The sequence below is a fragment of the Clavelina lepadiformis genome, chromosome 7 (assembly GCF_947623445.1).
Source record: "Clavelina lepadiformis chromosome 7, kaClaLepa1.1, whole genome shotgun sequence".
Taxonomy (NCBI): domain Eukaryota; kingdom Metazoa; phylum Chordata; class Ascidiacea; order Aplousobranchia; family Clavelinidae; genus Clavelina; species Clavelina lepadiformis.
Window position 1 is genome coordinate 15601569 of NC_135246.1, and position 25025 is coordinate 15626593.

The following is a 25025-nucleotide window of genomic DNA, read 5'->3' on the forward strand; positions in this document are numbered from 1 at the left end:
GCATACTTTTGTTGTAAATATTACAAAAATCTTAAGTAGACACAAACGCGAGTGCTCTTCCTTTTGAAGTCAGTTAAGGAAGATTAGAACAATGCATTTTTAATTACGATCGATCTCGCGGTTTGGCGTGCATTGCCAGTCAGCCAGACGTTTCTCTTGAAAAAATTTGCATCCAAACGATCAAATCACGTTTATTGAATTCTAAATGGTCTGATTTCTACCAGTTTGCCAAGGAATAACTTTGCCACCCCGCAACTTTGTCTGAAAATATTTGCTACAGTACCCTTAACGCTGCTGTCTTTATTGCATTTTTTTGCGCCCAGTTAACTATGTTACCGTGGTTTTGTACTTTAAGCTAATAATCTCATTTTTCTATATATAAAATTGTTATTGTTAATAGCAAACAAATTTATTGATTTTAACACACATTGCAGAAGCACTGGTTACCTTCAATATATTAAATCTGGATTTCATTTATTCATTCTTAATGTATCAGAAATCGCAAAAACACCTGACGCCAATATATGCTTCAGAATTAATGAAACCTCCGATATTTGCCTGGGTCCTGTCCACCAGACAATGCTGCTGATGACAAACTTGCTCTTTGTATGTTTCTTATATATGAAAGCTGCAGGATGCGAGATAGACTCCTTGCCAAGAAACGTGATTGTTCCAAATTAGCGAGCTTGCATGGGCTTCCTAGTTACTGAGCACGACGCTAGCAAAAGGTTGGACCGTAATCAACTTTTCAATGGCTTTAACGTTTACGTTGTTTAAATCTGGTTAAAATTAATCACGACATGCTAGTTAAGTTCCAGACGTGTCATTTTCATTACGTATGTAGGATGCTGAGATATATGACTGTTGCGTCACCTTTCCTCGCCACCATCACCATTTAAGACTGAATTTTTGGCAAACTTTTCCCCGTGAAAGTTCTACCAATGGCAATCATCCAAGTTAGGAGCTAAGCCACTTACAGAACTTAATACGGGCAATTTATTAGAAGTATTAATTTCATTTTTTAAAAGGTATACATTAAAATTAAGATGATATAATTGATAGAATCGATACAATTGAAATCATAACTAAAACAAAGGATTTTCAACTGAAATTACACTAATTACATAAATAGATGTATACAGTAAAATCTTCCCGCGTAATTCAGCAAAATTTCATTAAGTTATAAAAAACCGTTTTCTTGAAATTTTAGATTTTCTTGCCAAAGGAAATTTCATTGGCAGACAGTTGATGAAAATGTGCTTGAGGAAATCCTTTTAAACCGGAAGGAACCGGAAACTGCGAAACCTCTAGATGGCATCTAGATTGCTATTTTTGTGTTGATTTTGATAAGTATGAAACTTTTCAATTCTTTTATTCTTCTTGTCAATGTTGAAATTATGAAATTGCAATATGCAAATAAAATTTTTTTCGTATCCAATAAGATGCTTCCGGTAATTTTAGTCCAGTTTAAGAAGTTTTTAACAACGTCCGGTATATTTTCAAATGTGCTCTTATCAGTTCACATCTTAGGTATGTAAACCAGCCCACCATGAAAGTTATTTTCATTGCATTTGGAGTTATGCAAATAAACAGGTTTGCATCGTGATTTAATAAAACAAAAACTATATAAAAATACAAGTCTGATCGTTATACTTAAACAATCCATTGAAAAAGCTGATTTAATTTTTGGTCAACAAATTTGAAACGCCGTATACAAAAATTTTGTCATGTCGTATAGCCAAGGCCTGACAAATGACCAGTGCTGTTTCGGGTTTTATAATTTTTAGTGATGATAACTTCTGTGTTGGGACTAGGAGGGTTGGTTTGTTAACCAATTCATTGGTAAGCTTCAGTGCGTTGCTAGCAACAGGATAGTTATGCCTTTTATAAAGCCTATTTTGAAAGGATCCGCCAAGCTTTTTATAAAAACTAGATCATACATTTTTAAGATTATGTTCTATATGATTGTTTTTTGAAAATACAGTTGTAAAAAGATTCAACCCATTATTATGCCAATGGCACAAAAGCTATCGAAAAACTCGACTGCCTAAAATCAATCGAGCTGTCAGATTCAGCAGAAAAAAATCATTCCTGTTTCTCCATTTTTACGTTTGTTTTTTTTGCGCCTTCCTTAACTAGCAACAGACGCTTGCTTATGTCTCCTGCATCGTGACGCTAACGGTCTATAACCAGATGAAAGTGTAGAAATACGTGTAAAAGTATCGTTTCCGTTTTAACGCAATGGGGTTAATTAAAAACAATTTCCTGGTTGGACCCAGTTGACATTTACCATTTTGATTAACAAATGTTTTCAGTCGTGTCATCAAAACTTACAGCGTGTCCATCAACAATTTAACATGGTTATAAAGATTTATGACTATACACTATATTGTTAAAAACATAATAAAAAATACAAACCATTCATCATTATAATTAGGTGATTGTAATAATACCATCATGTTTTTTCTGCAAAACTATGAAATAATAAGTGGAAGTTTACATATAATAGACTATCAGGTCAAGACACACGATGACCGACATTCACATCTTGTAAACAGCATATATCCCAAAACATAGTATGACCTATATAGTGACCTGATATCAGCAAACGCACAAACACTTGGCAGTTTTCTTACGCTGAAATAATAACCGGAATAATATTTGAATAATGTCACATGAAATGATATTTGTAACCGTGAAATAATTTTTGTGAATGTGAAATAATTTAAGGTCCAATATTCGAGGATATTGTTCTGCATTTAAGGACGAATCGGTAGACCTGACAAAGCACTGAAAAAAAAATGATTCCATAAAAGCAAGAATTATTTAATTGTCAATGGCTCATAGTTTGCGTTTTAGGGCTCTGTGTTTGCAATTACCAAATACAACAATTTTTAAGTAACTGCTTAGTCAGGTAAGATGTTTGTATAAACAAAATTAATTACAAAAAATTAAAAAATTCTTAAAAGCCAAAACTGAACTTACATCGTCGTCTTTTGTTAGTAGGACAGCTACCTCTTGACCTGTAGAATGCGTTATATCTGCAGTACGGTGTGCAGTCGAACTACAAACATTTTAGCATGGGTTCAGAATATTTCAGCAGAATGTTTTGCATTAGCAAAAATATCTCCAGTTTTCGATGTATTATCACACTTTGCATTTTGGTAAATTAATTATTTAACACACGTGTTATAACTATATGATCAAAGAACAACTGAAGTCTTGTTATAATAGTTTATACATTATAACTAAAAATCTGCTTTTATATCCAGTATAGCAACGGTATGGTATGATTGTAACGAAATTATGTCACGCGTTATTCACAGTATTTTGTATTTTACCGTTTTTGTGAGTTTGTTCTCTAGTGCGTTGATTGGTTGCAATTACCGTTGTTTGTCTCACGTTTTGTGCACTTTTATATTATCATTTATCACTAATTTGGCGCCTTGCCTTTTGTACCCTATAAAAGCCGTTCGTTAAGTGATTTGAGTAAGTCGGTTTTGGTTTTGGGTCGTAGAGGCTGTTGAATAAAATGAGTTGATTTCTTGGGTTTATTGGTGGTGTCGCGGTTCACCGTGAATGTGGAAATTGAGCCTGGCTACAGGAAAGAAAAAGTTCTGTTACATGATATCATAATAAAAAAACTGATAAATGTGATTATGCCTTGCCCGTTGTCGAACGAGACATTCTACCGTGCGTACTTTTTACCGTTTTGAAATACAATCCTATAGTTAACTGCAGGTTCCTTCAAACCAGCACTAAAAAAAGCCGGTAATACTAAACCTAATTCCTAGGACAATTTAGGTCAGAATATCATAACATTTATGTTAGGAATGCGCGATTTTTCCCGGTGAAATGGCGGAAGCCTAACGCAAATGGCTAAAAAATAATGAGACAAAGAGCATAGCTTGGAATGAAAGCAAAGATCTTTTATTGAGCAGTAAGGCGGGACCGACACAGATAGAAACGAAGCCACAATGTTAAATATAACAAATACTTTCGCGTTGCAAAAGCCATCACAATGTAAAACGTGCAATATAACAACCATGTGCGTTAACAACACGGTAAAACGAACGAAAACATAAGTCAAAGTTTTTCGAGCACCTTCGAGATATAATGCAACATTTTTTCTTGAACGATTGCTTTTTGTTCTTCTCCACGCCTAAGTTTTTTGTGATTTCCGCCAGAAGACAACGGAAAGCTTTGGGAACTTCAGCGTTGCAAGTTGCCGCCGTCTCAAAGAAACCGACGCACGACAGGTCACGTGACAATGCATCACCGACATCTTGCTCGATTTCTCTGGACAGTTCAGCCTCATCCATTTTATTGCCCACAAGCACCACCGGTATGCTTAGGCCCGCCGGGGCGGGATTTCTTGTCGGGGTCTTCACCGGGTTCTGCCCGTCATTTCTTGCCCCTTCTGGGTCGTTACTTGCGTCTTCAGACTTCGACCTGAGGTTTTCGAAAAGTTTCTGAAGCGCCGTGGTCTTGAGGAATTGGAACGACGCCTTATCCACGACCGAATAAACGACCATCACGCCTTGACAGTCTTTCAACCCCTTGTCGTCCAGGTCACGAAAGACGATAACTTCGAGGTCATATTTCCCAGTGTCGAGTTGGACGATCTTGGAAGGATTGTCACCGGGTTCTGTGAATTATAAGTCAAAAACAGAGATTTACCCAAATGTAGTAAAAATCTAAAACCCTTTGCAATATCGTTACAAAGTCGCGGGATGTTAAATCATACATCAAACGAGAGTTTATTTTACTGTAAGGGCTGTAAATGTAGTATAATTATTGTCGGATGCACTGTTCTCCTGATGAAATGCCGTTACACAATAAACTACATAACACCCAACTTACCGTTAGAATCCCTGGGAGCAATCCAGCCGTTTGCAAATTGATGACTCAGCGAATACTTCCCGACGCCCGAAGTACCCACTACAGCAATCTTCAGCTTTGGCAGAGGTTTCTTTCCCATTTTCGTAGTAATTCTGCGCAGGTTGATCTCAGTAACAGTAGCAAGATGTAACAAATGGTTTTACAGCATTTCGAAAGTCTTTTATAGGATGCTTGTGTAGAAAAAAAAAGAAAAAAGTTTAATTGAAAGTCTGATAACTTTATAGATTATGATAACGAGGTTTGTTTACAAATCCAAGATCTGTTAGAATTTATCTCCAGTCCGTCACAGCGAAAGATAATTGAGTGATTTTTTTATCGTCAATAATTGACTCGACGTGACATTGCACCACTACCAAATACCTTCAAAGGTTACGTTGAGAATTTGTTGTTTGATACAAGATTGAACCATTTTATCGCTTATCAGCTCTGGAACCACTACTTTGTTCCACAAGCAAGAAGAAGCAAGAAGTATCTCGTTAAAACTAAAAGCAAACCAAATCCTTTGATTTTATATTTTCGCGTCGTAGACTTTGTTGCCCTAACACAATGGTGCTCAGCCTATTTCTACCTACGGACAGCTGGCCGTAATAATTCCTATCTTGGGAATTCCGACTTCAAAATTGTGACTTAATAAACTCTTTATGAAGAATTAAAGTATAACTCGCGTACCCCTGCACCATCTTTGCTGAACCTTTCTGTCTTTTATTAAATCACGTTTATGGTGTATGATGACAAGTGCTCAAAAACATTTCATGCATTTTATTGTGAACTTTTCTGATTGCATGCTAAAATTGTTATACGCAAATTATATATAATAATGTATTTATATTAAATATAAATTTGCCATCGATTATTATTATAAGTTTTGTTTTACTTCAGTTCGTTTAAAGTTATAAGTACATTTTCTATACATTTTAATTGCATCAACAGCTGGCCCCGGGTAATTGTGAGAAATATCAATGATCAAAATTCTAATGTGTTTTGAAAATGCTCCGGCTTTGAGACTCATCTAAAGTAAAGGCCCTTTTGATGAACCGCATTTGACCCGACGACAAAATCTGCATAGAGCTGAAAACAAACAAAAAGTGTTTGATTAATAAATTTTAAACTTTAGTTTTAAATTTAATGTTTTTTGGAACACTTTGGAAAAATTCCAAACATGCTCTTGAAATTTTAAGAACACTTGAGAATAAAAGATGTTCAAGATAATAACTCCTGAAGCAGATATATAAAAGAAATACAAATCAAAACACGTAAATCACTGCCCTTTCTTATAACTCACCTTTAAAAAGCTTTTTGTCACAATCGCCGTTGTGTGATCGGTGTGACGTATTTTTGCGGCAATATTCGTCGCATTTCTATAAAAGAAACATATATCAGTTGTCGTTATTGGCTTAAAACTAAAGTAAAGTTATTCAATCTGACATATAAGTCATATATATGACAAATTTGTATGATTGATCTTGACATGCAGTTGCACACCGAAACTAAATGGAAACTTTGATTGTTACATACAAGCTGATAGAAATGAGGTTTTATCTTTCTTTTCAATTCATTTATAGGTCCTCACCCTGTTGATAAAAGAATTCCCAAGACTAAATGCAGAAATCTGATTCTCTTTCAATATTTTTGCAAGATAGAAGTCTCGATTCATCGGACGAATGATGGGTGACATTTCCTAACACTTCATTTTCGAAAGGATCCGCAGATGTCACTACATAGAAGGAAAACGTTTTCATTAACAGCAAAAGAAAATCTGTTTCGATTACCATACGTCACCGCAAAGTTACAAAGTTACCAGCTAGCGTGTTTAATCATGGCTTGTGTACAATAAATGTTATTGAACAAGGCAGAATCCAAAAATCATGTTTGTCAATTTCGTGATGCGGAAAGGCTTATTTTATTTCAAGAAACTGGCAACGAAGATGCACAGCTATGTTGTCATAAACAAGCTACAATTGAAGCCTGTGCAGAAGATCCAGTCACATTACAATATAAAGTTGCTATACAGAAGCCACTACTGTATATCTAAAAAAGCAATCGCTAAGTTTAACTATGGTCTGAAACCGTGACTATATTTTATGACTTTTTGTGTTTGTTAAGTATATAGTGGCAGGTTTGTAAGCCCTGGCGTCTCTTTTAACTTTTTAAAATAACTTTTGTTTCGTGCAAGATTCATCGTTTATACAGATTTTGAAGTGCTGAAGCGTCCATTAGATACAAAATTGTTTATCTGTTCTGCTGATAAGGCGCTAAAACCTCGGAAAATGTAACCGCCAAAGATAGAGACGATAAACTAACAATTAAAATGGTCAAGTAAAGGAATTAATATTTGTGGAAGAATATTTTGGTAAGATGTATAAACTTAACCTGCCAATTCTTTGACATCCAATTGGGTAATGTAAACATATATTGTTTCTTAAAATGTTTGCTATATCATGTTATTGTTACTTTATTAAAATATATACAGCAACTCGAAATAGACAATAAAAATGCCATTATACTTTACATTACGAGCAAATCTGAACAAAAAATTTAAAAAAAAGTTTGCTTACCAAAAGGTGGTGGTGCCAGAAGGAGGCAAGTCAAGGCCAATGTAGCAAAGATGGCTTTCATCTTGGTAGTTAGATTTTCACGTACAGTACACAACTGTATTAATTTGTGAAGGAAAAACTTACCAATGTCACTTTAAGATCCTGCATGAAAAGAGTTGTTTGCATACTTTTGTTGTAAACATTACAGAAATCATAACTAGACACAAACGCGCGTGCTCTTCCTCTTGAAGTCAGTTAAGGAAGATTAGAACAACGCATTTTTAATTACGATCGATCTCGCGGTTTGGCGTGCATTGCCAGTTGGCCAGACGTTTCTCTTGAAAAGATTTGCATCCAAACGATCAAATCACGTTTATTAAATTTTAAATGGTCTGATTTCTACCAGTTTGCCAAGGGATGACTTTGCCACCCCGCAACTTTGTCTGAGAATATTTGCTACAGTGCCCTTAACGCTGTTGTTTTTATTGCATTTTTTTGCGCCCAATTAACTATGTAACGTGGTTTTGTACTTTAAATTAATAATCTCATTTTTCTATATTTAAAACTGTTATTGTTAATAGCAAACAAATTTATTGATTTTAACAGCAATTGCAGAATCACTGGTTAACTTGAAGATATTAAATCTGGATTTCATTAATTCATTCCTAATGTATCAGAAATCGCAAAAACACCTGACGCCAATATATGCTTCAGAATTAAGGAAATCTTCGATATTTGCCTGGGTCCTATCCACCAGACAATGCTGCTGATGACAGACTTGCTCTTTGTCTGTTTCTTATATATGAAAGCTGCAGGATGCGAGTTAGACTCTTTGCCAAGAAACGTGATTGTCTCAAATTAGCTCGCTTGCATTCGCTTCCTAGTTACTGAGCACGACGCTAGCAATCCGTTGGACCGTAATTAACTTTTCAATGGCTTTAACATTTACGTTGTTTAAATCTGGTTAAAATTAATCACGACATACTAGTTAAGTTCCAGACGTGTCAATTTCATTACGTATGTAGGATGCTGAGATGTATGAGTGTTGCGTCACCTTTTCTCGACACCATCACCATTTAAGCCTGAATTTTTGGCAAACTTCTCCTCATGGAAGTTCTACCTATGGCAATCATCCAAGTTAGGAGTTAAGCCACTTACAGAACTTAATCCGGCAATTTATTAGAAGTATTAATTTCATTTTTCAAAAATTATATATATAAAGATTGAGATGATAGAATTGATAGAATCGATACAATTGAAATCATAACTAAAACAAAGGATTTTCAACTGGAATTACAGGAATTACATAAATAGAAGTATACAGAAAATTCTTCTCGCGTAATTCAACAAAATTTCATTATAATAACCGTTTTCCTAATATTTTAGATTTTGTTGCCAAAGGAAATTTGATTGGCAGACAGTTGATGAAAATGTGCGACAGGAAATCCTTTTAAACAGGAAGGAACCGGAAACTACGAAACCCGACAGGCATATACACTGCTATTTTTGTGCTGATATTGATAAGTATGAAATTTTTCAATTCTTTTACTTGTCCATGTTGAAATTATAAAAATGCAATATTCAAATAAAAAAAAATTTTCGTGTCCAATAAGATGCTTCCGGCAATTTTAGTGCAGTTTAGCAAGTTGTTAAGAATATTGTCGGTAATTGAAATAATAATATTGTCCAATATTGCTGACCAGTATACTTTCAAATGTCTTCTTATCAGTTCACATCTTAAGTGTAAACCAGCCCACCATGAAGGTTATTGACATTGCATGTGGAGTTATGCAATTAAACAGGTTTACATCGTGATTTAATAAAACAAAAATTATATAAAAATTCAAATCTGATCGTTATACTTAAACAATCCATTGAAAAAACTGATATGACTTTTGGTCTACAAGTTTGAAACGCTGTATACTAAAATTCTGTCACGCCGTATAGTCACGGCCTGACAAATGACATGTGTTGTTTTGGGCTTTATAGTTTTTAGTGATGATAACTTCTGTGTTGGGACTAGGAGGGTTGGTTTGTTAACCAATTTATTGGTAAGCTTCAGTGCGTTGCTAGCAACAGGATAGTTATGCTTGTTAAAAAACCTATTTTTCAAGGATCTACCAAGCTTTTCCTAAAAACAAGATCATACATTTTTAAGATTATGTTCTATGATTGTTTTTTGAAAATACAGTTGTAAAAAGATTCAATCGATAATTATGCGAATGGCACAAAAGCTATCGAAAAACTCGACTGCCTAAAATCAATCGAGCTGTCAGATTCAGCAGAAAAAAATCATTCCTGTTTCTCCATTTTTACGTTTGTTTTTTTTTTGCGCCTTCCGTAACTAGCAACAGACGCTTGCTTTGGTCTCCTGCATCGTGACGCTAACGGTCTATAACCAGATTAAAGTGTAGAAATACGTGTAAAAGTATCGTTTACGTTTTAACGCAATGGGGTTAATTAAAAACAATTTCCTGATTGGACCCATTTGACATTTACCATTTTGATTAACAAATGTTTTGAGTCGTGTCATCAAAACTTACAGCGTGTTCATCAACAATTTAATATGGTTATAAAGGTTTATGACTATACACTATATTGTTAAAAACATAATAAAAAATACAAACCATTCATCATTATAATTAGTTGATTGTAATAATACAATCATGTCTTTTCTGCAAAACTATGAAATAAAAAGTGGAAGTTTACATATAATAGGTCATCAGGTCAAGACACACGATGATCGACACTCACGTCTTGTAAACAGCATATATCCCAAAACATAGTATGACGTACATAGTGACCTGATATCAGCAAACACACAAACAGTTGGCAGTTTTCTTACGTTGAAATAATAACCGGAATAATATTTGAATAATTTCACATGAAATAATATTTGTGAACGTGAAATAATTTTTGTGAATGTGAAATAATTTAAGGTCCAATATTCGAGGATATTGTTCTGCACTTAAGGACGAATCGGCAGACCTGACAAAGCACTGAAAAATAAATGATTCCATAAAAGCAAAAGTTATTTATTTGTCAATGGCTCAAAGTTTGTGTTTTAGAAGCGCCGTGATTGCAATTTTCAAATACAACAATTTTTTAAGTAACTACTTAGTCAGGTAAGATGTTTGTATAAACAAAATTAACTACAATAAATAAAAAAATTGTTAAAAGCCAAAACTGAACTTACATCGTCGTCTTTTGTTAGTAGGACAGCTACCTCTTGACCTGTAGAACGCGTTATATCTGCAGTACGGTGTGCAGTCGAACTACAAACATTTTAGCATGGGTTCAGAATATTTCAGCAGAATGTTTTGCATTAGCAAAAATATCTCCAGTTTTCGATGTATTATCACACTTTGCATTTTGATAAATTAATTATTCAACACACGTGTTATAAATATATGATCAAAGAACAACTGAAGTCTTGTTATAATAGTTTATACATTATAACTAAAAATCTGTTTTTATATCCAGTAAAGCAACGGTATGGTATGACGTCATAATTTTCTCCTCGAACTGAGAAAAGTCACACGACTTAATCTCGACGCTGATTACCGGCGCTTGTTTTTGTGCAACGGTTGGAGCAAAACATTGTTCTTTTGGTTTTCTGGTGAGTTTATATTGTATTGCCCGAATTTAGAACTGTTCCCAGGACCACTGAACAGGAGCAAACGTCATTAATTTCTTGCCATTACAGTAGAGCATTAAAAGGTCAGTGCCGCTGGTTGTCGAGTACGACCGCATTATTGCAAGTCCAGCGCTCCAACCACACCGCTACCGAGTTGAGTCAATGGCAGCAGTTTTCGTATTTTGTCTTACTGTGATCTTTTTGCGCGATGTTGTAGGCCTAGTTGTAGGTTGTTCGGTGCTTGCTGCTGTCGTTGTGAGTTCATTTACAGAATATTTGCTTACTTGCTGTTGAGGATCTGCAAGAATTATACGTTGTGCTTTTACCGACGTCGATTAGTCTCATATAGTGAGATGTTTATACATGCAGGTGGTTAAGGATGAATCGCTTGCAACTGGCAGCCATCTCACTCACCTGCGTTGACTGACAAGACGAAGCAGAGAAATGCGAACAACATAACGCAGGTCTTCATTCTTTCGATCGTTCACAAAACTTTCAAATACAATATAAAAAAACTAAAATATGCAAAGTATTTTTCACGCTTTTAGCGTTAATTACGTCTGCAGGGTAAAACAAATATAGTTTAAATTAAGTTTAAGTGATTACCCAATAATATGCAGATGCTATTTAAAACACATTTATGGCTTGCACAATGCGCACAATGGAATGCATGCATGTAAACCTGTATGCTCATTCTTTCAGACAATGCAAGCCATTTTAACCCAAAGCTGAAATACCAGTATTAGATATATCTCTTTCCGCTTACGCTCGACACATACCGAAGCAAACTGATTGATCGAACGACCGATATTTGATACCACTTACGGAGTGACGTAATATATTTTTGCCGTTAGAAAATAACGTGCATATTTTTTTGGCTTTCTTGCGCAATATGAATGGAAGGAGCATATACCTGAGCATTTTTTCATGGAGATATTTTTCTGAGCTAAAACAATGAAAACAATCATTTTTTCGGGTCAGGTTTTATTGTTTTCAGACACTTTGTCTGGTATTTTTGTGCCGGTATAATTTAATAATGGTATTTGTTATGTTTGAATAATACACTACCTGATGCTTAAGATTTATTTTCATTTCTTTAACGTTTTAGTAACTTTTATTTTTACGCACTTTTTCCTTTACAATACTTTTCTTAGCACTTTTGTTACGCATTCTTTAATTTATCCACACATCTCGTTTATTGCCTCACATTGTTCAAAAATTCAGACCTTACATATATTTAGCCTTTTTTGTTAATATGCAAGGTGGTCGACACCGTTTTGGTTTCGCTTAGCTGCTGTAGTCGTCATTTCTGGAGATGCTGCATCATGGTTACCAACGTGTTCTATTCAACGAAGGCCATTCCTTAGTAGTTAGCATTGTGCATTATGGAAAGATTATCAATACTGTATATATATAAGTATATATATAGCTTAAAAAAGGAGTTTGGCAAGTCGTGGGTACAGATGTTAAAAAGAAGAACAGCCAGAACCGAGCCTTGTTGGAGGCCCTTTTCAAGCTTAGGAACCTACGTTTCTTTTCGTGGCCGACGAAGAGGGTGAAGCTGCGGTTATGGACAAGCTCCGTATCAGGCAGTTAAGCGAGAGAAGTTTGTAGGTATGACCACGGTGCCATATTGTGACATATATAGGCGGCCTGAAGGTCGACGAACAAGGCACTGGCCTTTTTCTTGCCCTCGAAAGCAACTCTCAATGTCTCAGTAAAAAACTTGGTAAGGCTCCGGGCGTCGATGCTCATTCCCACCCCATCCCGTTTTCCCTGCTATGGCTGGCCTGGGAACAGCTCAACTCTTTGCGTTCTGACATCAGCTGATTTTGCTCAACGCTTCACAAGTGGGAAATGAAATACTCTGTGCTTTCCGCTATGTACCGCTAAAGAGCAAACTACAAACTACATCTGGCTTCTTCATAAACCTTGTTAAGTCCATACCGGTAACTCGAGCAAACTGAATATGATCAAACAAGAAGTGAACGAACTGTATTAATTTGTGCAGGACGTTGTCAAATTGGACAGTTCCAAACAAAAAAACTCGAAACGTACCAGAACAGAAACTAACTTAGTCCATATAGAATACAGATATTCTAAACAGGAAACTAGTAAATGAGATAATGTCATATACAAGAAAAATAGTTCATTGTAAAATTCAAGTACAGAACTAACTACACTGGCAAACCTTAAACAAGAAAATGCGCAATTGAGAGATGTGCGACTTCTTCACCACTTTAAATAAATAACAAATAAATAATTCATTGCACAGGTCTCTTTGTCTCCAAAGTTCTGTCGCGATAGGGTACAAGCGACGGGAGTAAATCTAAGATGATGTTGGTAGCTCCTTATAGCTTAAGCAAACATAAGCATAAGCAGATAAGCTACGTGATCGCATGAACGTTCTGTTAAGCCGTAGCATATAGGCTAAGACTAAGCTACAGTACAAGGAGACGATCCCAACTCTTGAAACTTACTGTACAGCTTTCTTTGTTCCACGTTCTCATTTTGGTTTCCCGGGTTTAGTATACAAGTCTTACACTAGAACTGCAAATATTTCAAATTCAAACACTTCAATGACACGCTCGGCTTATTTCTACTGTTGAAGTTGAAGTTTCTCTTAGGTTAACTTTGTTTTGGAAAATGCAAATGTTTGAAAAATCCCTATCATATGTACAACGAACTATAGAAACGTACCAACATGCAGCTATTGCATGAATTTTGCTTTGTTGTCAAAAAATGAAGGAGTACATGAAGTTTTGAGAAACTCTGATTTTCCGATGACGTCTGAAGATCTTATTGACGCTGCAAATTCCAAACACGAGGTATTTTCAATTGCAGTAAAGTTTCTGAGTTGTAAAAGTAAACGGCTGTTTCACGTTTTTACTTCCTACTGTCACGCAACGTAACTTAATGCGACACTTTTTATTCATTCTTACTAAAGAGCATTAACACGACATAGACTAAAACGCTTCCACTTCGTGATCAAATTGGAGACATTGAAACAAAACCGGTCGCCATAGCGTGAGGTGTAACAGGTGCCAGTTTGGCTAATTGCGGTTTAGGTCGTATAGTTGGAAAATGATGGCATTCACCAACGAGTTAAATTGCAAGTTAATTTCTACGTATAAGTAAAATTACAACTTATTTAAACTGCTTCATGCTTGTTGCCTTTCAAAGACAGACGTTCAACTAAATTTTTTCGTTCAACTTTTGTGATTTGTGTTGAAATTAAGAATACAATGCAACCAGACTTCGTTGGGTCATGTAGGATGAGCTTAACGTAAATTTTTGGCCAAAACTGCAAAGTCACTTCGTACTAAATCCTGATTTGCGTTTATTCGCAGATGACGTGAATCAGCGTCCCAGACCTTTTTATACCATGGACCGGTATCATGCAGGATAATTGTGTCACAGGAAGGTAGAAATTTTTTTTCCTTTTTTGGCGGGTAAAGCCTAAATTAATCTAATTAAACACCTTTAATAACACACCTTTATCCAGCAGGCCAGGTAAACACATGCCGTGAATAACAGATAAAGATTTGATATGGGGGTAAATGTCTGTGTACATTATAAAATGTTTTCTATGTAAAGTTTGTATACTTGACTGACTTGATAAAACACATCAATGTTTTCACACACAAAACAGTTCCGGAGTTCCGGGTATTAAAACATAAATATCAAAACATGGCCTGCTTTCCAGAGAATGGAACCTACAAGTCATCAGCACTAGGCATTTTATGCTCCGCACCTGGCGTTGCAAAAAATGTAACATTGTTTGGAGGTTATTCTGTTGCAGTTGAACGTTCCAATGTGTGGTGAATGGTAATACAACAGCAAACAGTTTGCTGTAGTGCAATTGGCTGACAAATGTTTTGTACTTTTCACTTTTTGCTTCTGTCATTAGTCAATGCAAAAGTGAACTTCATTAAAAATACAAGTGAAGGTTTAGAAAAAAGTTGATTTGCTATACAGTAAAATGTTTTATTTGAATGATCACAAAACTGCAAGGAAGCTTTTCGTGCTACACTCTAGCGTGAATAGTATTTCCCTGCACCCTTGCAGAGTATAACTTAAAAAGGATTAAAACATAGCCCCAAAGAAATTGTTTTCTCTGACGCATTCCCCTTCGTTAGCATTCCTAAAATTTAATTTGCCTTTTCTTGTGTTATGGCGAGGAGATTTTTGCGCTGACTAGGCACGTTTACATCCCTTTTATCGGTCCACTCACAGCCAAGCTTCAATTGCAAAACGCACCGTTGTTTGGTATTGTTTGTGGCTAAAATTGGAAACCTTTACAAGTCAAAAGTCGCCAACGGACTTAGAAGATGCGGCTACAACAAAAAGTCTACTATGAGGTTTCGGAATAACGGACCCATTGAGCACTATTCCAACACTATTCCTCACTTTAAGCTCTCATATCAACAATCTCAAACGCGATCACCGGTGACTTATTTCAGATAGCCAATGGGAGAAAGATGCGTTATAGCTAACGCAATTAACCGTACAAAGCAATGAAGCATTCAGGGTTAACAAACTGTACTGTGTTACTAAAAGCAAAAAATGTAAACACCACATATTGTATATTGGAAAAATTAAGCCAAATTTTCACAAAGTAAAGTTAGTTTTTTCCTGGAAATACATTATAGCTATTTGACTTATTTTAGAATGTTAAAGTTTATTTTTAGAAAAAGTTTTAAATCATATAACACTTTGCATATTTTTACGAACAACTTTTTGCTTTTCATTTTGCGCACAACAACCTTATGTGTAAAACCCGTTAAATTTGCTTTTGCTGTTAGATTGTGACGTTTAAAATAGCTGTATATATTTTCCGTTAATGACGTCAAGAAAGAAAGATTAATATTGATTTTTCTTCACTGCGTTTTTAGTTTTTTCCTATGAAAGTGGAATCAATTGATAACGTGAGTCACAAAATGTTCCGTATATAAAAGCATCTTTTGTCCCAAAATTAACCTCAGGTCGTTTATAACCAACTCGCATAAACGTAAAATGCCGTCATAATTTAAAGCGGCGGTAGATGGCACACTCATCTTTGTGCCTAAAAAGGTTGCTAGATTGTTTTAAATCCATTTCGTAAAACTGTCAGTAGAATCAATGAGTGTCTGGCAATTGTTTCTTAGAATTCTTTTTCAAACAATTTCTCTGTCGTGTTGCCAGATTAAGATCGTGAAATCGTGTCGTCATGCACGTGTCAGTGAGTGCAGATGACGAATACGTCAAAAAAAATTATAGTTTGTTATGCAAATGTGTTTGATTACATCACTTCCTACCAATCTTTCAGCTAAGATCGTAAGGAAGCTAAAAGAAATGCTTTCAAAACTTTGCAAATTGCTCGAGGTTACCTTTAAGCTTCTTTTCAACTGGCTTATAAATGAAAAAAACGGAAAAAACTTTTAAAAAATTTCACTTTATCACTATTAACTTTATCAATAACTTTTATTCTGCATAGATTTAGTCCAGAAAAAAATCTCCTGGCAAAGTTCTAGACTGCACAATTAAAACAGGCTCAGATGAAGAAGAGTTGAGTGTACTCCAAAACTATTCAGTCAGCTTTTCTTGTAAAATGTAAATGTTTAATTATGAACTTGCTTACCTTAAATGTTGCAATTGCAACCACACATGGTATCTGAAACCTACTTCAACTCTTCTTAAGTTATAGGAAATAGTTAAAAAATCTTTGAATTTGTTTCAATTTATTTGCACAGTTTTTTACTTTTTTAATTTTATATATTTATGTAAATTTAAAAGATATTGTTTCAATTTATTTAAAATCATAATTTTTACGACTGTTTGTAAGTAATTTCTCAAGTATACCAGTTGGATTGCGTACATGAATTGGGCAGCGGATTAGTTTTGTAACAGACTCTTCTTACTTCACGGTTAGGTTTTCTCAAAAATAGTAATGGGCTGTCAGCGGGTACCCAAGAACACTCAATTCGAACTGTATAAAACGTAGTTTATTGTTAAAATAAAAGGGTAAAACGAGATCTAAAGGCATTCCCGTCCGACTTACTACCATACATCAGAATCGTTAATGACTTCTTCACATTCAGCATGCGTGGCAGGGTCACATACAGCGCTATAGAGACTTTTTAATAAACAATGTATAACAGAATAAGTTCCTATACACGGAATTTACGGTAACCAATTTCACGTTTTAAAAATTTCATCAGAGAACAGACAAGGAAGTTCACGCCGTTGTTAAACCTTTATTTTGAAACATATCTTCTCAAGGAAAACGACCAGCAGTGAATAAGTGTTACTATATTAATAAGAAATTTACATTTCATGATATGTGTTGGAAAACGCAAGTTACTATCTTATGCATTTATCACGTTTTTCGGGCTACAGCTGGGGCAAGCGATTAATATGGTAACGTTTAATCAAGAAACGTTTAAGTTTAATCAAGAAGAAAATATTAGAAGAGGTCATTCTTGTCATCTGCATCTTACATTTGTTTTTTGCCTCTTTCGTGACAATGCCGCTATATAAACGCATGCTCCGTGTTTTGTATCGTGCCGCTAACGGAATATAAACGGTTTTAAAAGCGTTGCCATACTTAAGTAGTCGTTTCTGTTGTAAAGAAATGAGGGCTGATATAAGCACGATATCTCAAACAGGGTTCAACTGACATTTACCGACTTAACCATCTGATTGTTTAGGATGAATTTTCAAAACATAGCGTTATACTTATATCGATCCAGCAACAGTTATGAGTTGTAAAGCTATAACGTATATAGCTATAATTACCATGCAAATTCAGCTTATTTACCAGTCAGTTAACATTTTTGATAGAAATTACACTAAACACATGCATCAAATTACTAATGCATCACTTTTGCTTTTACTTTGTTGTCTTAAAAATAAAATTGTTCAAAAATCCTACAAGTGCCCGGGAACAAAACGGATAAAAATTGGAAAACGACATAATCGCAGCTAAATTTGACATATTGGCAAAGATCTCGCAGTTCACACTTTTCTAAGTAGTCCAACGAAGTTAAAGTTTTGTATTAGTAATATGCAAAGCTCTGCAAAACAACAAACAAAGAAAGTATACAAAGCGTGTCTGTATATCTAACGACACTCATGTCATACATAGGAACACTAAGCCACAAAGTTGCGTGTATGACGTAGTAAAGCGTTGTAGACAATCGCATAAGTATTTGGCAGTTGGCCAAACCCCAAGCACATAAATAACGATCAATTGCATGAAATGATATTTGTGATTGTGAAATAATTTAAGGTCCGATCTTCGATGGTACTGTTCTACAGTTAAGGACGTATCGACAGACTCGACAAAACACTGAAAAATAAATAAGCAGTCGATTAAAATATTGTTAATTTAGCTGTCAATAAATTGCAGTTTGTATTTAAATGCACTGTATAAATCCTTGTAGTGTTTGTGACTATCAAACACAACGACATTTGCGTAGAATGTTTGCAGAAATAAAAGTATTTTTAAACATCAAAAAATCTTTACAAGTAACAAAAACAGCTTACATTGTCGTCTTCTGTCAGTGGGGCAGCTACCTCTTGACCTGGTGAACACGTTGTATCTGCAATACGGTGTGCAGTCGAGCTACAAAGTATATGAGAATTTTTTGTTAAAATCAGAAAAAATGTCTAAAATATTTTTCCATCTCATCTATATTTCAAAAAATGCAGTACCAATGTTTATTATTAAAAGCGAAAAACAACTTAGTTTGTCGTATTTATATTATCTTACAGTAATTGATTCATCATTTTTTATTAATTCGAATTTGACTTACTATAAATTTCTTGGGCCGGGGTGTAGTCGTAGGTTTTTCAACACTTACTGCCGTTTTTGCGAGTTCTGTTTCAGAATCTTTGTTTACTTGTGGTGCGGGAACTGCAAAGTTATATATTGTAATTTTTACCGACGTCGATTAGTCTCATATAGTGAGATGTTTATACATGCAGGTGGTTAATGATGAATCGCTTGCAACTCGCAGCCATCTCACTCACCTGCGTTGACTGACAAGACAAAGCAGAGAAATGCGAACAAGATAACGCAGGTCTTCATTCTTTCGATCGTTCACAAAACTTTCAAATATAATATAAAAAACTAAAATATGAAAAGTATTTTTCACGTTATTAGCACTGTTGTAATGTCTGAAGTCTGAAAAATGAAAAAAAATTAAATTAACATTTATTATAACTTCCTATATAATGCATACGCTACGTTAAATCCATTCATTGCTTCAAGCGCTGTGTAACACATGCATAAGTCGGCAAGCTAGTTGCTCAGGCTACACATTAAAATTGCTTTATCAGCAAGAGCCGACGTGTAGGCTACCGCTTTTTGCAGACTTTTTTCCTATTTGGTCACCCTCGACTTACCGAAACTGTTTGAATCAAACTGATTGAACTGCCGCTTTTATACCACTTACAGAGTGACGTAATATCTTGTTCGTTTATAAAAAAAGCATGCAGATTTTTTCGATTGCCTTGCCTAAAATAAACGGAGGGAGAATGCATGAGAGACCGTCGACATATTTGGACAAATTTCAATGCATTCCTTTTTCGGGTTTTAAGTGATAAGCAGAATTCGTTTGCAACATTGTCTTTACAACAGAACAATTTTACTGCAAAAAACGGGCGTTACTTTTCGCATTTGGAAAGGCAGGTGCGTGCAAAAATAAAAGCAAAAACTTGTTCGTATAAACTTGCATAAATTTACGGCATTGCATTGCTTTGCATTTGCTTTAACTTCATATAAATTCGCAATATCTTGTTCGTTTGTTCGTACCTGAACTTGTCAGTTGCCTGGAAACTATTTCTAAAGAAAGATTTCAACCTTCAAAAAGAAACTTATGACCACCGTTTCCCAAACAAGTCTAACCCACGCGGTCGCAGCCCCTGTTCATCAATATGTGAGTTACTGTATATGGAAAACCCTCAAGCCAGTAGTATATACAGTACATGCTTTGCAGGTGACCGTTACTGTCACGAGGTGCATGGGCGAGATTGCCTGTGAATCTAAAATTTTTCAACCTCGAGATCTGCTTGCAAATTCGGAAATGACGTGTTGTTGCTGCGTAAGCGAAACTACACTTGATGCAACACTCAATACATTACATTCTAAAGTTAGCGCCTGAGTATAAATTAAGCAAGTTGTCTTTAAAATGAATCACAGCGCTGTGAGACAGTATTGCAAAAAAAAACAGATACAACGACATCTTATTTTTACATGTCTGAGTCAACAACTTGATTGTATTTTGGATAGTTTTCTACAGACATGAAAGTTTTAGTTTAGAAATTTTAGGCTAAATATAATTTATCTTACAACTTAAAGCCAAATATAGGTGAGTTTTTTAAAGTAGTTGCTTGGCAAACATAAAATGTTTCATTGAAATTGAAAACAATTAAATGTTTCCTGACGTCTAGAAAAATGACGTATCAAGTTTTGAATAGGCTGGAAGATGCAGATAATACATCGGTTAGCACAAATGTTAAAAAAGAAGTTCACGTCATCTGCAAATAAATCCAAATCAGGAGTTACTATAAAAGTGATTTGATAGTTTTTTCCCAAAATTTTATTTACCAGTATTTAAATGATTCCTTAATTTAAATATGAGCAAAAAATAAAGTAAATTTTGCTAAACGTCTGGCATTGACATGCGAAAAAGAGAAAAAAACGGTTATATACTATGTCGTAGTTAAGTTATCTGGAGACTGATTAGAAGCATTTTTCGGCTTCAAAACACGGATCGATGCACGCAATTTAAATCTTTGCCTTTTAGTTTGTCTAATCCGCTATAACGCAACGATCACGAATAGGAAACACTGCCGTCTATATCGTGATAATCATTTCTTTATGAATAACTCAAAGGCTACGCATTAAAACACGTTGCGCGATGGCATTATAGTAATTAAAAACGTGGAACCACCGTTTGCTTTTACAACTCAGCAACTTTACTGGAATTGAAAATGCCTCGCGTTTGGAATTACCAGCGTCAGTATAGGAACTGATGACGTCATCGGAAAATCATAGCTTCTCACAACTTTGTGCCTTTCTTCATTTGTGTTGTAAACAAACCAAAACAAAATTGACCAAACCAACGCCGATATTAATTGCTTAACACGACGCAGCAAAAATAACCTTAACACAAACGTCATCTTAATATCCTGTATCGTGCCATGAAACCCACAGCGTGTCGTTGGTGTGTTTGAATTCTAAATACCTGCTGCAGTCCCTTTTTAAAAGATCGTTTACGAAAACTGAGAAGTCAAAATAAAAACCCTTAACAGTAGATTCCGAAGTCCTGGTGATTTCTACATATACAGTATATGATATTGTTTTACATCAAAGTTATTACCAATATTTTACCTTTGTACTGACAGCTACACCCCGGTTTGCTGAAAGGCTTGCTGCACATTCATGCTGACGGGCAGGATTTTAAGATTTGGATTTCGCTAATTATAATTATACATAACTTTTAAAGAGTTACTGCAATTTTTTTGTTCCAGTTGTAGAAGTGTATATTTTGAGAAACCTTTTCAGTCAGCAAAACACCTAACACTATTTATTTGTGACGAAATTTTGTCACATGTTTATTTATGTTTGGTATCATTTTACAGTATAATACAAATTTCAAACGCTTATAATACGGTTTTCCCTATAATATAACTATACTGTAGTTCTTCTTACAACTATCCTTTAATGTAGTTTATCCCTATTGCTGTAAAAGCTGTTAATCATTCCAGTTTTATTATATCTGGTCGCTGGCTGCAAGATAAAATTTTTATCTCTGAGCTTGTAGCTTTTTCCACGGTTCAGGGCAAATGTGGAAAGATCCTGGGATGATAAGGACTCAGAATCACCTGTCATATGCACTCACGCAAATGCTTAACGTATATTGTGATTTGCTCTTTATTATGGCGGCATCATTGCGTTAGGGTGCATGAGGGCTACCATTAACCACACTTATCAGCATCACAACCGTGTTTTCCATTATGAAGCTATAAGTATGCAATATAGTTTGTCCAGTGTCCACACGGTATATTTTTCTCACGACCAAAGTACAATTGAACTTGTTATTGCCTGTCTGTTCCTATTTAGTTTGGCTTGACAGCTCAAAGGGCACTTTCCAATGTTTGCTGATACAAGTCCCAGCTTGATTTGCGTGTGGTGGCTCATGCACCGTTTGTTCCCGGGCTTTGTATCTCCTTATTCCAAGTTTTCGAGCAATGTGTTCTGCATATGAGCTTTTGAGGTAAATATGCAGCGGCGTTTCTTTGCGTGGTGTTTTAATATATCACGTCGACTTCCACGTGATAGATGTAATTTTTGTTTTTTTTTTGTTTTTTTGTCTTTTCCAAATTTGAAACTGTTCATTGGAACCACGGGACAGAAGCAAACATTATATACGAGTTAAAAGAATGTCATTCTTGGCCACATAACTTTTTATCAAAAGTAACAACCTCTTATCGGTCACCTTCTGGCCTTACCTGGTTGACCGCAAATTAAGAATAACAAACATAAAGCGTGCTTTAACTCGTTGACAACAGTGGGACTATATAGGACCAGCATTTTCTTAAAGCAGTTCTTCATGAATCTTATAATCAATAATAAAACATCCCAGAGTTTATACACAATTTTATTAAGCAGAACGTTGCCATCAGAAAAAATGCGTTTCGGGAAATTGGGTGGATTTCGGCAAAACGCAGATCAGGAAATAAAATTTACAAAGTACTAACAAACTCCATCAGAAATCGTTTTAAATTTACAAAAAAACAAAACTTTAGCCATGATAGGGTGCGCCGACCTATAATTATTATTCTATATACGATTGACCATAGAAAATGACAATGAACGTCTATAATCTATATAGTAATAGGCCTACTACTTTGTGCGGTTGATGCAAACTGCCCATGAGAAGTCAAACAATAATAATATAATACTTAGTTTTTTGTCGGATGCAGACTGAGGGAATAAGGAGATGCAACCTTTAGTCTTCCGGCAAAGGTCGACGTCTGCTGTCTATAATCCGCCCTCATTTTTCCAAGAACTATATTCAAGTTAAAGAAATGCGACTGATTCGTGCATGCAAAACTACATTAATCAAAAGTCGTGATATAATGAGATGGTGTACATAGGCCTATACTCATGTAGTTACAGGGCAAAACGCTATTGGTAAAAAAACGAAAGCGTTCTTCAAATTGAATATGCGTATGATGCGGACATCATATTATTCTTCGAAGTCGATATCTGGAAAGTCGACTTGGGCGGTCCGAAAATAGGCAACAGGTGTGTTGAATTTGCAGAAGAAATAACGGCAGATCAAGCATCGTCCTGCATTGTCAATAAATAACTTACTATATTCTATATCCAAATGCAACGACCACTACTGCGTAGGTTTTACAGACTTCAGTCCAAGCCGAAAGCAGAGCACTTCTATCAATTTTAAGTGTTAGAGACCGTTATAAACGTGTTGGATATAGAGCATTGCTCGTCACTAAAACATTACTAAAGTAATTTCAATACATCCTGCCTTACTTGAGATTTCTTCGGAAAACGAACCGCATTTTTTCGCGTATTCTCCTCCAAATTTTAGTCGACAATAACCCGCCTCCTTGCATTTTTCAATCTTAAAATAACAAAATAGAGCAAGGGTTATTATGCACAACATGATGTAATGATAGAATGATGCTGTAGACCATGATGTGACAAATAGGTGATTTTGTCGTTTACAAGTTTCAGTAGTTTACCTTTTTTAAAAATAGATTGCTACTGAAGCTTTGTGAATCTAAATTAAAATTTAAAGACCGTTAAAATTTAATAAATAGATATACTGTGTTTAAATACACTGATATAAACAAAGTAATGCCATAAAAAAGCATGTTGTATATAAATATACATATATATAGAAGTTTAAGTTGAGTGCTATTTTGTAGCCTATAAAATGTAATGCTATATGTTTTTGAAACATACGTACCAGCAAAGTAAACATATGTTGAAATTACGAAGACAAAAATGACAAGTTTCATGATATTAAAGAAGACCTTTGCCGGCGATTACGTCCTGGTATTTCGAGTATTTATCTTTGGTTCTCTTAAATAAAATACGAAAGTTGTTTTTAAGGTGTCTTTAGGGACCAAAACGGTCTGCTAAAAGTTTCCAACGGTGTCCGAAAATTACATCTGCAACTGCAGCAGGAAAGCATTAGTTAGTCTTTAAAAGTTGCGGTCACTTAAAATTTCTTAGCGGTCTCCAAAGTCAAATCTGAAAAAATCTGGACCCTGAAGAGCCTTGAAAATCATACCCATAGTTGCAGTAAACTTTAATTTTTTCTCCTGTTGCTATACTGTTATACAATTCTTGTACTCGAGATAACTAGAACAGAACCCAAGATTTTAAACATACTTGTGTACAATACAGTTCCTGCTGTTTTAAGTTACCTGGGGCATACGTTTTCATTGTTATTAAAGTATTTACAACTCTTCATACCTTTGCCTAATTAAGCCTACTGCACCCGTTTACTCTTAATAAAACAAAAATAATTTCTGGTTTCAAAACAACTTTATGGCCGTTACTACGCTCATTGCTTTAACTGGTTTTGGTCATGGCATGAACTGCCCTCAACCATCAAATGACTTTATACTATAAAGTAATTTCGCTAAAATATGATACGGCAACTTTACAGCCTGTAAAGTGCGTAAACGTCTTGAACGTAATGATTTCAAAATGTTTTTTTATTTGGCGTTTCGCTACAGATCAAACCGTCTTGTTTACCTTCCGTTGGTGTTTTTACACGTCGTTAACAATGCGGGAGAACTTTAACAACAATGTATTATAGAGACTTAGAGGTGTCTTTTTCTCGGAATGTCGTAGGCCTACATTATATTACAATTACCTTCATAAACTGTGTGCCGGCGACTTGCCTTGATTAATTATACATACG

At 35.2% G+C, this 25025-nt stretch overlaps 3 protein-coding genes and 2 long non-coding RNA genes across 5 annotated transcripts; all 5 read right to left on the reverse strand.

The window, feature by feature from the left end:
- Positions 1-3914: 3914 nt before the first annotated feature.
- LOC143465757 (ras-related protein Rap-1-like) lies at positions 3915-5021 on the reverse strand. The gene is made up of 2 exons (XM_076964224.1): positions 4864-5021; positions 3915-4648 (listed from the first exon to the last, which is right to left on the reverse strand). Exons 1-2 carry the CDS (start codon positions 4979-4981, stop codon positions 4017-4019), a joined length of 750 nt encoding a protein of 249 aa, XP_076820339.1. The 5' UTR covers positions 4982-5021; the 3' UTR covers positions 3915-4016.
- Positions 5022-5646: 625 nt separating this feature from the next.
- Positions 5647-6577, reverse strand: LOC143466194 (uncharacterized). Its single transcript, XR_013118725.1, has 3 exons — positions 6473-6577; positions 6185-6260; positions 5647-5970 (listed from the first exon to the last, which is right to left on the reverse strand). It is a non-coding gene; the product is annotated as an uncharacterized LOC143466194 (long non-coding RNA).
- A 2154-nt stretch (positions 6578-8731) lies between these two features.
- LOC143465489 (uncharacterized) lies at positions 8732-11627 on the reverse strand. The gene is made up of 4 exons (XM_076963815.1): positions 11488-11627; positions 11265-11371; positions 10633-10711; positions 8732-10435 (listed from the first exon to the last, which is right to left on the reverse strand). Exons 1-4 carry the CDS (start codon positions 11543-11545, stop codon positions 10371-10373), a joined length of 309 nt encoding a protein of 102 aa, XP_076819930.1. The 5' UTR covers positions 11546-11627; the 3' UTR covers positions 8732-10370.
- A 6466-nt stretch (positions 11628-18093) lies between these two features.
- On the reverse strand, positions 18094-19398 carry LOC143465490 (uncharacterized). Its single transcript, XM_076963816.1, has 4 exons — positions 19087-19398; positions 18870-18970; positions 18601-18679; positions 18094-18403 (listed from the first exon to the last, which is right to left on the reverse strand). Exons 1-4 carry the CDS (start codon positions 19142-19144, stop codon positions 18339-18341), a joined length of 303 nt encoding a protein of 100 aa, XP_076819931.1. The 5' UTR covers positions 19145-19398; the 3' UTR covers positions 18094-18338.
- A 3307-nt stretch (positions 19399-22705) lies between these two features.
- LOC143465384 (uncharacterized) lies at positions 22706-24596 on the reverse strand. The gene is made up of 4 exons (XR_013118609.1): positions 24060-24596; positions 23833-23870; positions 23621-23711; positions 22706-23416 (listed from the first exon to the last, which is right to left on the reverse strand). It is a non-coding gene; the product is annotated as an uncharacterized LOC143465384 (long non-coding RNA).
- Between the last annotated feature and the right edge of the window lie 429 nt (positions 24597-25025).

Coding starts and splice junctions, on each gene's coding strand:
- LOC143465490 (XM_076963816.1), bottom strand. CDS start 19,144: ATGAAGACCTGCGTTATCTTGTTCGCATTTCTCTGCTTTGTCTTGTCA. Junction 18,971..19,086: donor TGTCTTGTCAGTCAACGCAG/GTGAGTGAGATG, acceptor ATAACTTTGCAG/TTCCCGCACCACAAGTAAAC. Junction 18,404..18,600: donor CACTGACAGAAGACGACAAT/GTAAGCTGTTTT, acceptor TTTATTTTTCAG/TGTTTTGTCGAGTCTGTCGA.
- LOC143465489 (XM_076963815.1), bottom strand. CDS start 11,545: ATGAAGACCTGCGTTATGTTGTTCGCATTTCTCTGCTTCGTCTTGTCA. Junction 11,372..11,487: donor CGTCTTGTCAGTCAACGCAG/GTGAGTGAGATG, acceptor TAATTCTTGCAG/ATCCTCAACAGCAAGTAAGC. Junction 10,436..10,632: donor TACTAACAAAAGACGACGAT/GTAAGTTCAGTT, acceptor TTTATTTTTCAG/TGCTTTGTCAGGTCTGCCGA.
- LOC143465757 (XM_076964224.1), bottom strand. CDS start 4,981: ATGGGAAAGAAACCTCTGCCAAAGCTGAAGATTGCTGTAGTGGGTACT. Junction 4,649..4,863: donor TGCTCCCAGGGATTCTAACG/GTAAGTTGGGTG, acceptor TATAATTCACAG/AACCCGGTGACAATCCTTCC.